The sequence below is a fragment of the Vombatus ursinus genome, unplaced genomic scaffold, assembly GCF_900497805.2.
Source record: "Vombatus ursinus unplaced genomic scaffold, bare-nosed wombat genome assembly UNPS02014870.1, whole genome shotgun sequence".
Taxonomy (NCBI): domain Eukaryota; kingdom Metazoa; phylum Chordata; class Mammalia; order Diprotodontia; family Vombatidae; genus Vombatus; species Vombatus ursinus.
In genome coordinates this window covers 5,614,460-5,629,074 of record NW_020954648.1, presented here as the reverse complement: position 1 = coordinate 5,629,074, position 14,615 = coordinate 5,614,460, and the positions used below count along the sequence as shown (strand labels likewise).

Below are 14,615 nucleotides of genomic sequence, written 5' to 3'. Positions count from 1 at the left end.
ACCTTCATGAAACTTTAGATTCAGGAGAGAGCAGAGAAGATGCAATGGAAATGGAACCCATCATTACATGGAAGGACTTCCAGAAGACCATGCCCTGGGAAATTGTCATTCTGGTGGGAGGAGGTTATGCTTTAGCATCTGGAAGCAAGGTAACATTTTTTTTTCTGGGTTTGTTTTGTTGAATGTTTTTGTAGAATCTTCATTTAATTGAATATCTCAGTGCTGAGAGGGAAGATCTAACTGGTGATTTCTAGGAACTGGGAAAGACAGAGAATAAGTATCTACTCCACAATCAATCAATTAATATTTATTAAGCACCTACTATGTGCCAGGCACTGTGCCAAGTGCTAGGGATACAAAAGGATCTCACAATCTAATGGTGGAGACAACAAGCAAAATAAATACGTACAAACAAGCTAATTTCAGGATGAAAAAGAAATCATTAAGAAAGGAAGGCACGAGAAATAAGAAGGGTTAGAACAGGCTTCCTGTAAAAAATGGGATTTGAGTTGGGACTTAAAGGAAGTCAGGGAAGCCAGTAGGTAGAGATGAGGAGGGAGAACATTCCAGGCATGAGGGACAGTAAGAGAAAATGCCCAGAGCTGTAAGATGGAGTGCCTTGCTCGTGGAACAAGGAGGCCAGTGTCACTGGATGGAAGAATGCATGCTGGGGAATAAAACGTAAGAAGAATGGAAAAGCAGGAAGCAGCTGAAGGGCTTTGAACACCAAACAGAGCATCTTATATTTGATCCTGGAGGTAATAGGGAGCCACTGGAGTTACTGAATAGGGGTTGATATGTTCAAACCTTCATTTTAGGAAAATCACTTTAGTGGCTGAATGGAGGATGGATTGGAGTAGGGAGGGACTTGAGGCAAGCAGACGAACCAGCAGGCTATTACAGTGGTCCAGACGTGAGTTAATAAGGACTTGAACCAGAGCGGTGGCGGTGTCAGAGGAGAGAAGGGGGCATATTTGAGAGACGTTGCAAAGGTGAAATTGATAGGCCTCGGCATCAGATTGGATACGGGGGCTTGAGAGATAGTGAAGAGCTGAGGATAACACATAGGTTTTGAGCCTGAGGGACTGGGAGGTTTGTATGTGGCTAAGGTGGAGTAGAGGAGTAGGTCATAGGAAGTGAGTAAGATAAGGAACCCAGTGGTTAGAGCAAGAGAGTCATTGTGTATGGTTGAAATTCCCTAGTATGAAGGCAGGAGTTGGGAAGAACAGAAAACAAGGTGAAGGTGTCTAGATAACAGCTACCAGGATTGTGATTAGGTGGTAGGAACAGCAGTAAAGCTGGGATTAGAAATCTACGCATGGCCCAGCTACTGAGATGTCTGGTAATGACCGTCCCACTGAACAACTTTTCTAAGGATGAGAACATGACCGGTTGGGCATTTCTGTTTTTGCTTTGTTTTAAAGGTACTGAGAATTTAAAACAACCCACCCTTTCGCAACTAAAGAGGGTTAGTGCCTTTAGATGGCTATATCACTTTATTGGTTCATATTGGTTCACGTTAAGCTTGTAGTCAACTTAAAATAATAATGACATCAAACAACTCATATTTATATAGCACTTTGAGGTTTAGCAGCTAGGTGGTGCAGTAGATAGCATGCCAGGCCCAGAGTCAGGAAGGCCTGAGTTCGAATCGAGCCTCAGGAACTTACTAGTTGTGTGGCCCTGTACAAGTCACTTAACCTCTGTTTGCCTCAGTTTCCTCAACTGCAAAATGGGGATAATAATAGCACCTCCCAGGGTTGTTGTAAGGATCAAAAGAAACAATATTTGAAAAGCACCTAGCACAGTGGCTGACACATAGTAGGTGCTTAGTAAATGTTTGTTCCCTTCTTTCTTTCAAAGCCCTTTCTGAATAACAACTATGAGAAGTGAATCATTTTTTCAGGAAATGCTTATTAAGCAGTCTCCCTCAAACTGTACTTGTACAATTGATTTTTTAAAAAATAAACATTTAAATCCTATATTCAGTGCTATCTCCCGTTAAATTTTACCTTTTTTACGTTGGAGCCATCGTTTCCTGTCTGTTGAGGTCTTTTTGATGTTTAAATATTAAAACCTCCATATAGAATCATAACTCTAGAGCTGGAGACTAGAGCTGACTCAACTCCTTCTTTTAACTGAGGAACCTGAGACCCGGAGGGGATAAGTGAGAGGCAGTCAGGATTCACCTTCAGGTCCCATGACTCCAAATTCAGCACTCTCTCTACCTTAAACAATTTGTAGAGGAGCTACATTAGACCAAGGGTCCGAAGAGGCTTGATTTAAAAGGCCAAGTTCATAGGCCTTCTGCCCTTGTAAGAGTAGTTGGATATACATGGATGGCTGTGATTGTGGCCCTAGTTAGAGAAAGCAAACTCTCTAATAATGGTTTAGGAGGTTGAGATCCCAGCTCTGCACTGGGAGAGTCACTCTCCAGACCCTGTGTGGCTTCCAGAGCTGTGCTGAACTAGTAATGCTCGCTAACACTTCTACAGCACTTGTGCTAAGTGCTTCACAAATATGATCTCATGTGATCCTCAAAACAACCCGAGAAGACAGGTGCTATTATTATCCCCATTTTACAGATGAGGAAACTGAAGCAGCAAGAGATAAAGTGACTCACCTGGTGTCACACAGCTAGTAAGTGTCTGAAGCCAGACTGGAATTCATATTTTCTTGACTCCAGACCTGGCACTGCCCCATGCCCTGAACAAAGGGGCCCAGGAGATGCAAATCATAGTGTCAACTACACGTACTTATGAGAAATAAGATTACAGAAGTCTTTTAACAGAGTAAGAGAATATGCTCAGAAACAGCTAGCAGTCACCCCAGTTGGAGTACGGCAAAGGAAGGGCATAAGGCTAATTGTTCCTCCACATTCCCCTCCAGCTATCTGGAAACAGTGACTCAAAGTTTCATCAGAGGTCTTAGTCATTCCTTCTGGAAGGCTTCTGGAAAGGTAGCTCAGAGGATCACAGAAACATAGACCCTCAGGGGTGGAAAGGATCTACACCTGAACAAGAATACCCTTTAGCTCACACGTGACAAGTGGCCATCCAGAACATCTTACATGATGATATCTAGTGAGAGGGAACCAGTCAAAACCTGAATAGTGAGGAGAAAGCCAATTTCATTTTCGGACGCTACTCAAGGTCAGAAAGTCAAGTCCTTCAGTAACTTCCACTCATCACTGCTAATCTTGCCCTCTGCAGCCAAGCCAAACGAGGTTTTTGTCTCTCATGGAACAGCCTATCAAATGCTAAAGACAGATGTCATATCCATCCTAAGTCTTCTTTTCTCTGGGCTAATGATCTTCCCTTGCTTCCACCAATTCTTGTATGGCACCATCTTGAAGCCTTCTGTCACCATCCTAGACCCCCTCCTCCAGACAATTTCTAGCTTATCTATTTCCTACCTAAAATGTGGTGCTCAGAACAAACTATAATACTCCAGATGTGTTCTGACCAGGCCAGAGTACAGCAGGCCTATAAACACCTTAATCCTGGGCATCACACTCCTCTTATTACAGCCTAAAACTGCTTTACCTTTTTGTCTCAATGTGGTATTCCCTTATTGACAGCATCATTTTCACACATGAAATATATCATAAGAAAGAATTCCTTGGTCATAAGAAGGATTTAATGATAAAAGCTAGCATTTATATGGAACTTAAAAGTTGATGAAACATTTTACCTGTCACCTCAGTTAATCATCGCCACACCCCTGTGAGGCAGGTGCTATTATTATCTCTAACTTACAGATGAGGAAACTGAGGTTGAGAGAAGTTAAGTGACTCGCCCAGGGTCACACAGTTAAATGTCTGAGGCTGCATTTGAATTCAGTTCTGTACTGACTCTAAATCTAGAGCTCTTACCCACTGCACCACTTAGTGCCTCTGGAATGGGAATTCTATTACCATGGAAAGTGATGGAATGAGGGTAATGGAGTCAGGCCCTGATCGATATAGGGGCAGGAGTGGTCTATTTAGCCTCAGGGAATACCTTACAAGAGCCCAGCTTGAAGATTCCTGACCATTTCCGGCATTTCTACCTCACTCTTACCCTGTCACCCTCCCTTCTCCCAGTCCTCCGGTCTGTCCACATGGATTGGACACCAGATGTTATCCTTGAGCAGCCTCCCACCGTGGGCAGTCACCCTGCTGGCATGCATCTTGGTGTCCGTGGTCACCGAGTTTGTTAGCAACCCCGCCACCATCACCATCTTCCTGCCAATCCTCTGCAGCTTGGTGAGTAGAAACAGGGGCAACCCCATTTCCCCAGCCAAACTGCCCCAAATAGCCCCAGTTTGGAGGCCAAGATCAATGGAAGGGGACAAAAAGGGGGAGTGTCTATTCTCTTCCGTCTTGGACATTTCCTGCAATCTTCAGTTTCACACCTGAGTTTCCCTTTCTATAGGGTAGAGAATGAGTAGAAATAAGCTTAAATGACAGGAGAGGGTTCAATAGATAAATATGAGCATGGCTTGAATGCAATGCTAGGATCCCCCTTCCAGAGTGAATGACTGAAAAAGCATGTATTAAGCACTCATTATGTGCAAATCACTATGCTCTATGCTGAAGATACAAATAGAAAAGCAAAACAGACCAGGAAGTCATATTCCAACTGAGGAGATAGCATCTATAAGAGGTTTCAGCTGCAAATCAGGTGGAAGAGCCAGGTGGTCCTTAGGGCTGAGCATCAAAGTAGATGCTAATGCATCTTTTTTGGTGTCATTTCCATCGAGAAAACCACATATACTGAACAATATGAGACAATAGTCAACAGTGTTAGGGAAGCATTGGGCAAAACAATATGGAGAGAATCCTCATAGAGGCCCACACACCCCAGTACAAATAGATCCAGGCCCCTGACCACCATAACCACCCCAACAAAAGTGTGTAGGCCAAGGTAGGAAGGAGCAAATGAAAACTGAGTTACCCCAACCTCAGTAAGAGAGCCCTTCTACCAGGTTCAGCTCAAGAAAGAGGGTGAAACAGTTGCCTAGAAGTTTGGAAGGGCCTGAAGCGAAGAAAATGATACCACATCACAGAAAAAATGGTAGCAGTCTGCCTCACTCCACGTAAGACCTGGTGAAAAGTAGGCAAAAAAAAAAAAAAAGATCCCTCCTCTTTGTTTTTTCTTCCTTCTTCCTTTTCCACTTCCCTTCCCTTTGTTCTGACCTCTCCAGTCATTCTTTATCCATTTTCTCCTCAGTCTCCCTTTTCTCTCTTTCCCTTGGGCCAGAGATGAGGTATATTGGTAAAGTCAAGGCAGGAGTCAAAATTCTGTAATTGCCCGTTATCTTTACTTAGAAGAAAAATTCCATGTTAGAGCTGCATACTGAGCATACGCAACCATATAACAGACATATGCCATTGGTCACGAAAAAGACTGAGAAAGACAGTGTAGATGGTTTAGTGCAACTCATTTCTACCGGGGAGAAGATCTCACAGTATATGCCCTATTGGGAAGGCTCATTAGCATCAGCACATGACCTCTACTTAGAAAAGAGGGTCTTTGCAGGTGGTCACCTCACTTTATAGTAGTGTTCTCCAAGGGGAAGCAGTTAATGTTACACGGTCATTTAGAACTTACTAAAAACAACAAACACAACAAAATACGTGAATGGGGGAGGGGAAGTTTCATACTGAACTTAATGCTCCTATTAATTCTCTCCTCTCCTAGTCTGAAACCCTCCATATTAACCCCCTCTACACTCTGATCCCCGTGACCATGTGCATCTCCTTTGCTGTTATGCTGCCAGTGGGCAATCCCCCGAATGCTATTGTCTTCAGCTACGGCCACTGCCAGATCAAAGATATGGTGAGTTATGGGTACCTAAGGCACCAGTATTTCCTCTCCCTTCCAAGTCCATGAGAAATGAGCATTCTCCCCCAACTCTCCCCTAAAATCTTCCCAAATAATAGTACCCTTTATATTTAAAAAAACAAACAAACATGGCTCTCATCCTCAAATCAGACATCCCCAATAGTTGCTTTATTGGTCCAGTCATCCTTCGTCCACTGGCCAAGCCACCAGCCCTAAATCACTGGGATCTCTTTGATGCCTTGGGATGTCAAGTCTGTACCCCCTCTGCAGTGTTCTAGTTTATCATGAACAAGAGAAAACTTCAGGAACCATTGTAGTATGGACGATTCACCTTTAAAACAGAAAAGGTCTGGTTGAGATAGAAACAAGATGATGGATGGAACACCTTGAATCCATGATATATGTGATTAAAGAAAGGAACAGGGATGTTTAGCCTATAAGCTTCAGAGGAAGATATGATAGAACTCAGGTGGGAAAGGGATTAGATTTGTTCTTGCATCCTCAGAGGACATAACCAGGAACAATGGGTAGGAATTGCCAAGAGGCAGATTTAGGCTTGATGTCAAGAAAAATTTCCTGACAACTAGTGCGTCCAAAAGTAGACAAGACTGCTTTAGGAGGTGGTGGGTTTCCCTTGTTGAAGGTCTCCAAGCAGAGGCCAGATGGCTGCTTGTTGGGTATGTCATAGTGGGAGGTCCCTTTTGGTTGTGGGTTGGCCTAGGGGGCCATTCAGTTCCTTTTCAGCTCTGAAACTGGTGATTCTGAGTCTATGATCTATGATCTATTCTATGATCTGTATGTGGGTTATGTTCTTGAACCTCAGTTTCTCCATCAGATAATCATCCTACTAGCTGATCCTTCACACAGAATAATAATGTATATAAAAGGTTATGGCAACATAAATTTAGAACTAGAAGACAGCTTAGAGGTCATCCAATCCAGTCTCCTCACTTTACAGATGAGTAAACTGAGGCCTAGAGAGTTTAAGTGACTGGACTACTACTCACACAAACAGTGATAAACAGAGCCAGGATTTGAACTCAGATCTCCTGCCTCCAGATTCAGCATTATTTTCCTTAAAATACCTTTCATTAAAAGCACCATCAAAGAACAGGTTACAAATGTCATACTGTCCTGACTTTAGAAAAACAAAAATTAAACATTTCATTCTTTGCCCACTTCAAAGCCTTTCAAGAAAGAGTGGCTAAGAACTCTGATGAAACCTTGGGTCACTGTTTCCAAGTCCTGACTATAGTTATCCTTCCCACATCGCAGGGGTTTGGGGCATGGCACCCCTGTGATCTGGAAAATCCACATAAAATTTTTTGACCCTCTCTTCATACTAGAGAAGAAATCTGAATCTTTTCTTTTTATTTTATGGGGTGTTCACAGTACTTCATTGTAATATTTGGGTTAAGTATTTTTCTGTGTCATCTGCTGGCTTTTGAGTGTCAACTGCAGCTTCTGCAAAACTCCCTCCAAATTCCCATTTAATTTCTTATGCCGACTTGTGACAGATCAAAACTACAATGAGGAAAGTATGGATATGGAAGGGATAACTACACCATCATTTTTCATCCACCTGTCCACACCTACGTGTCTCCCCTTCTCCCCAATAAGAGAAAGAACAAGAACCATATTGAGGTTTATAGTTTCTTGTAGGTTCTAGATATTCAAACCCTGGCCAAATCCCAAGTAGGATGTAGAAACACTGCTTAGAATCAGAAGACCTCAGGTAAGTTTCCAGTTCAGCCCTTTACTAGCTATATGATGTTGGCCATTCCATTTTTCTAATAACTTCATTTCCTTATCTCCAACACAGACTCAACTTAACAGAAGCTCAACATGCCACCTCCCACCTCCATGCATTCTCCTAGGTCATTCCCTAGAACATGCTGTCCTCCTCATCTCTACCTTTCAGAATTCTTACCTTTCTTGAAGGCCATTTCCTCCCTGCAGCCTTCCCTGATTCCCCTAGCTTATTAGTGTTCCTTCCTTCCTGCCCCCAGGAAACATGCCCAAAATACATGTTGCCTGATCTCTCTGAAATCTCTCCTTTGTCTCATGCTCCCTATGCACACCCCTCTCCCCCGGCAGAATGCAAACCATTTGAGGGTAATGACTAGTTTAATTTTGTCTCTATCCTAAGTGCGAAATGCAGTGCCGTGCATGTAGTAGCACTGAATGATGCCACTATATGTAGTATCTATGTTTTCATCAGCATAGAGCTATCCCTGTGTGGGAATTCCCTCTACCAAATGACAATAAATAGTAATAGCTAACACTTAAATAGTACTTTAAGGTTTGCTGAGTACTTTACTTGTTATCTCATTATTATTCCCATTTTGTAGATGAGGACTCTGAGCCTGAAAGAGCATTAAACATCTAATGTCTGAGGCAAGATTCAAACTCAGTTCTTCCTGACTCCAATTCTAGCACTATATTCACCAAGGTGCATAGCTACTTGTCTGAGGTACAAAGAGATTAAGTGATTTGCCCAGAGACACACTGAAAGTCTCCAAGGCCAGACTAGAATCCTGGTCTTCCTGATTCCTACTCCAGTACTCGAGTCATTATACCAAGCTCCTACCTTAAGCTGGGCAGCTTGGCGGCACGGTGGATAGAGTGCCAGGCCTGCAGTCGGGAAGACTCATGTTTCAGAGTTCAAATATGGCCTCAGACACTTACTAGCTGTGTGACCCTGGGCAAGTCACTTAACCCTACTTGCCTCAGTTTCCTCATCTGTAAAATGAACTAGAAAGGGAAATGGCAAACCCCTCCAGTATCTTTGCCAAGAAAACCCCAAATGGGATCTCAAAGAGTCAGACACGACTGAAACAACTCAACAACAACCTAGAGATTAATAAATATTGAATTAAATTGAATCTACCACCTGTTCTTATGAAGATGAAATACGACAAAAAATATGAAAGCTTCATAAATTAAAAAAAATACTACACAGATGTGTAAACAAAAGGCACTATGGTATAGTGAGCTACCCTAGAAACCAGGATGACTTAGTTTTAAGTACCATCTCTGCTACATACTAGTATTACCATCAAGTCACTCTGGGTGTGTTAGCTAAATCTCTAAGGCTATAAGTTGCAGAGATGGTAATGACCTACATTGGCAGAGGGAATTTCCTTGCTAGGGAGTTCCCTATACCAGTAAAAGCACAGGACCAGTCTCTATTCCTATAGGTACTATTACCTATACAAATTCAATGATAGAGATACCTAGTGGTAACTATTCCTCTCTCACCTCACTACCTAGCACATGGTATTCTAAACTGACCACCTGCTTTCTCAGAATTCTACTTTGCTTTCAAAGCAATGGCCCTTACTGCCCTACAATCTGGACAGCAGGCCTTTGTGCTAAGCATAGCAAAGGACCAGAATGATTACTAACTCCCCAGCTCAGGCTAGGGTACAGTAAGGATAGGTTTCCCCACAGTCTAGTCATTTGTTTGAAAAAATTTCCTAGCATACACTTTTCCCTTGCAGTTTTTCCACGTAAGTGACAGGCTAGAAGATTTGTTTTCTGTACACTCTTTGTATGCTTGGCAACTCCCCTGGGTGGGGTAATAGCCATACTTACTGTACTAATCTTTCCATCTGGTCATACTGCTCCCATCACATCTCCCACATTCTACACTCTACACATAGTTCTGCTCAGTGCCATGGCATAAATGGTATGGGCAAAGGCTACTGAGAAGATATACCCTAGAAAGAGAGGTCCCATTTGCTAGTCCTCCCTCCTATGCTCATCTTCAATAGGAAGGGGTGAGTGAAAAGTAGATATAGGCAACCTCCACTGACACATAGAAGACCTATAGTGTGGCATTGTTCACCCTCTCCCATTCCTAACTCCTGAGAAATTTCCCTTCCTTTCTCACCTTTCCATAATTACTGGCAAAACCAGAACACATGGCAGAGGAACAAGAACATTTAGGAGCAGTGGTAGGAAGATGTAAAGTAGATGTTACCAGGGTAAAATAATGTCGCTCCCACAATTGAGACACTCCTCCCCCTCTGCCGTCCCCCCTTCCCCTCCCAGTGAGTCTGCACCTTCTGGTTTAGGGAAGTGACTGGAATATTTTGGTTTGTTTCCTATAGGTGAAAGCCGGCTTAGGTGTCAATGTAATTGGACTGGTGGTAGTGATGGTGGCTATCAACACTTGGGGAATTAACCTCTTCCATTTGGATACCTTTCCAGTCTGGGCTAAGGTCAGTAACATCACTCATCAGGCCTAGTACATGTGGACAAACTCACCAAACCAAAGAGAGAAGGGAGAGTCCAGACGGCAAGCTAAGGAAATGGACATGTACACATAACCCTGGAGCCAAGCAACCTGAAACATTTCTCACTTCGAAAGCCAGGCACATGTGAGATGGAAGAAAAACGCAGCAACTGGAAGGACAGACATTCTGATTTTCCATTGACTTCTTTCCTGCCCTTCTTATAAGTGGTCACTAAGAAAGTAGTTTTGAATTTTTCTCATTCCTTTCTATCCATTGGCTTTAGATATTCTTCTTAAAACAGAGATGTGGTTTTATGTAGTGCCCTTGTAGAAGAAAGGAATTTCTCACTTTTCAAAGCCAGCAAATCTGAAGGAAAAGGCTACATACAGTCTTGCCTGTGCAAACCCTGCCCTGTATTTTAAAAGCAACATCTCACTGCAGCCCAGAGGCTGAATTCATGTCCTACAAGGGCTGACTTGGATCTATCATGTAGCATGTTATAGCATTAAATGTCACCTTGGGGGGTCGGGGAGTCAAACTGTCAGGCAGAGAAGCACAGAAGGTAAAACAATGCTGGTTGGAATAATTAATAGTATTTCTCACCATTTTTGGTGCCTCTCCCAGATCCTAAAAGGCAACTTTAGTTTCTTTCTTCTAAATGTTTGATTGTCTTAACTCCTGCCAAGAAGAACCTCTATTACAATTTCTTCCCCAACAGGATTCCCCACCTTTGTTATCTGTAGCATTTCTCTCTAGGGAGTAGCACAGAGGGGAAAAAAAAAAAGAATATTTCCCTTTTCAGATAGGTCTGTACAGTTTTCTATCTCAAGATGAAAAGAAGTGCTGAGAATTAATAAGATTTAGAGCTGGGAGGGAGCTTAGAAGTCTAGTCCAGCCTTCTCATTTGACAGGACTGAAAACTGAGGCCCATAGTAGACTCTTCTAACTTCACACAAGCAACAGTGGCAGAATTGGAATCTGAAACCAGGGCCTCTGATTCCAAACCCAGCATTTCCACTATGCCAAGCTGGGACAGGAAGAAAAGACTGAAGAGTGAAGAGATTGGTGCCCCCTCTCTCAGTAGACTCTAGCTTCCCATTATCAAAAAACAAAAACAAAACAAAAACCCTTCTCAATGATCAGGGAGGAAAAAAATTTTTTTCATGACTTTTATCAGAGGGCTAAAAACTATATATAAGCCAGTAAAGTTGCTAAATGCATTATTTTATTCTCTTTAATCCCACATAGAGCTAGAAGGGACCATAGGAAACTATGAAGAAACTTTAGCTTTTATCATTTCCAAAGACCCATAGTAACAGCTAACCTAGGTGGGTGCCAGAAGGTGTAGAGACTGATGAGAAATTATTATCATCCCTCAAAGACTAGAAGGCCCAGTAGGGCATCAATGATCTCCTATCTTTTTGTTTTCCCTAGTGCTTAGCACTCTGCCCTGTGCTCAGTAAGCATCCAGTAAATGTTTGTAGCTAATGAATATTCCAAAAAGACCATTTCAGAATACAAGCTTTTCTCCAATTCAATGAGAACTAGCCTTCTTCCATAATAAGTGTTCTACATGACTAACTGAATGCTCATTATTCCAGTAGCTCACCAGCAACATATATTTCTAATTACTGACATCAGTTATTTGCTAAATTTCTCTGAAAGAATCCCTTGTAGATTTCTGCACCTATTTTAATTGGCTTTAAGTTCCTTGTTAGCATGTTTGACTCCTCCTACATGAACAATACAAATAAAATCACTATTTAGCTTCTCTGAGTTGTAAAGATACTTTTATTATCTAACATTGACACTCCATGTTACTCATATTTCTATAGTATTTTAAGGATTTTAGAAGAGATTATTTGAATTGGGGGTAGTGGGAATGGGAAGAAAATATGAGAAATAGAAACCAGGACTGTGGGAACAGAACTGCTCTTTCCTGAAACCATTAACACCAACCATGGCTCCTAATCCTGCCATACAAAATCACCTATTGTACTATTCTATTGTAGGGAACTAACATGATTGCTTCATATTACCATATGAACAGTAACTTCCAAACATTGATACTCCAATACTTGGTAATATCATTACTCCCCTAACCCCCTTCCGTAAATACGTCTCTCTTGCCAACCTCCGAAGATAAGCTATTCTTTCTAGACTCGAAGAATTTTAGACTTGGGAAGGACATAAGATTGAGCTGGGAAGGACCTTAGGGGTTTAGACCAACCCCCTCATTTCACAGATGAAAAAACTGAAGCCCCGAGAGTTTAAGTGATTTGCACAGGGTGATATAGTTAGTGTCTGAGATAGGTCTGCCTGATCCCAAATCCAGCACATTCTACACCATACCATCCTACCTCTCAACTTCATTTTATGACTAAGGAAACGGAGACTCAGAGTGGTGAGACAATTTGCCCAAGTGAATTGGTGGCATAGCTGAGACCATCAGTACCAAGGTCTCTTGACTCCTAGTTCCAGGGCTCTTTCTGCCATATTTCTTCAGTTCTTAGATATTCCTCCATAGTACTGAAGGTACTCAAAATTTGACAACTGACTACACAATTGTGTTTCTCAGACTCAGAGAAAATGTAACTTGAGCACTTGAGTATCTATGTAAACTCCCTTGTAAGGCTCAATGTATTATTCCCTTCTCTAAGACCAGAGCCCTAGCAATAAGGGGGGAAACTAGTTCATCTCAATCAAGGATGAAAATCCTACATTGTAGTCCATAGCACTGGTACCAAACTCAAATAGAAATGGATGCCTTTAGGCCACATGCTAACTTAGAAAACCACAAATTAACATTATCTATGTTGTATTATATTTTTGTTAAACATTTCCCAATTACATTTATTCTGGTTCCAGCCAGTCAAGGAGTCATTACCTCCAACCATAAAGATGATGGACTTAAAAATGCAGAATGAGACATACATTTTTAGACATGGTCAAAGTATGAATTTGTTTTGATGGACTATGCATATTTGTTATGATGGTTTTATTTTTCTAATTATTATTCAATGTGAAGGAGTGACAAGAAATGCTCGGTAAAAATAAACAACCAGGAAATGCTAAATAATCTTTGGCAACTAACAAAAGACACACCATGATTTTAAATTGTATTATTTACTTATTGATGCTGCTTTTTCTTTTCTTTTCTTTTCTTTTCTTTTTTGGTGAGGCAATTGGGGTTAAGTGACTTGCCTAGGGTCACACAGCTAGTATCAAGTGTCTGAGGCCAGATTTGAACTCAGGTCCTCCTGACTTCAGGGCCGGTGTTCTATCCACTGCGCCTCCTAGCTGCCCCTTCTGCTTTTTCTCTTGATGAAAAATAGATCAGAATCTTACACTAAAATCTATGATAAATGAATCATGCCTCAGTTTTTATTCATGTAATTTATCAATCTTAGAACTACTAATATAGTGGAAGAAGCAAAAATAAAAAGAAAAAATGCTATGTGCAAATTAGAGTATAGAAAATATAAGAGAAAGCTCATTTCCTCCATTATAGTATGTAATGTTCCTTTAGCAGAGGCTAATCAGAACACAGTGGGGGAAACACAAACATTGGAATACTATCCAAAGGGTGAGGTTTAGCCTAGTGGAAATGAAAACATTACGTGCTATAAATATATGTGCACATGCTCTGTGAACATATTTAAAAATACTCATATATGGATGTCTTCTATTTCACCTACATTCACACAAATGGAAATTGAAGGGGAGTAAATTAGGTGGAAAAAATGAAATGGTGTAGTAAAACTGTTCTTTTAGCTCAAGCAGCAGGGATCTGAAGTTTACAGCAGCATAAAACACCAAATCAGAAGTGGCTAGAAGCATTAGAAATTTCAGCCAGTGAAATTATGGCCCTTCCCTTTTCTTGGCAAAACATTTTAAGTTTTTCTATTTCTTCATGATATAAAAGTACAGTGAGTACAGCAATGTTTCCCAAACTACTCCACAGAATGCACATTCTACATAAAGTTTAGAAAAGTGCATCATGTACATATTACCTCACAGGATCCTCACAAGAGCCCTCTATGGTAGGTGGTAGGAGTATTACCCCCATTTTTACAGATGATGGAACCAGGATTCAAAGTCTCATAGCTAAAGAGCTATATATTCAAAGTATATGGCTAAAGAGGAGAAGTAGGATTCAAATCCTCATCTTCAGAATCCACATCTAATGGTCATTCCATTTACATCATGTTCTTTTGTAGAAAAAGTAAGGATCTAAGGCGAAGTCCTTAGTAACCCAAAACTTGGCTATTTAGTAAAACTCTCCTTTTGAGTAAAGAGAAAACTTCTTGAAGACCTTGTCTAGATGGTTTCGCAGCAGAAGGTAAGGCAAAAACAACTTTCAATACACCAGTTTCCCCAGAACCTCCTAGAAAACTATGGTAAAAATGATAGTCACTTTTGGAGGCCTTTAGGAACACAGGCACACAAATTGTTGGAGGAGCTATGAATTGGGCCATTCTTTCTGAAAAATTATTTGGAATTATGTGACTAACATAAAAATGCTTTTAACCCATCATTACTCCTG

The 14,615-nt window shown here is 41.3% G+C and overlaps 1 protein-coding gene across 1 annotated transcript in view; it reads left to right on the top strand.

Moving 5' to 3' along the window:
• SLC13A4 (solute carrier family 13 member 4) overlaps positions 1-10,081 on the top strand; it is a 55,470-nt gene extending 45,389 nt beyond the window's left edge. Inside the window, exons 13-16 of the mRNA XM_027842377.1 lie at positions 25-149; positions 4,085-4,246; positions 5,685-5,822; positions 9,944-10,081. Of these exons, the coding sequence (XP_027698178.1) occupies positions 25-149; positions 4,085-4,246; positions 5,685-5,822; positions 9,944-10,081 (563 nt within the window). The remainder of the gene's footprint in view (positions 1-24; positions 150-4,084; positions 4,247-5,684; positions 5,823-9,943) is intronic.
• Positions 10,082-14,615: the final 4,534 nt, after the last annotated feature.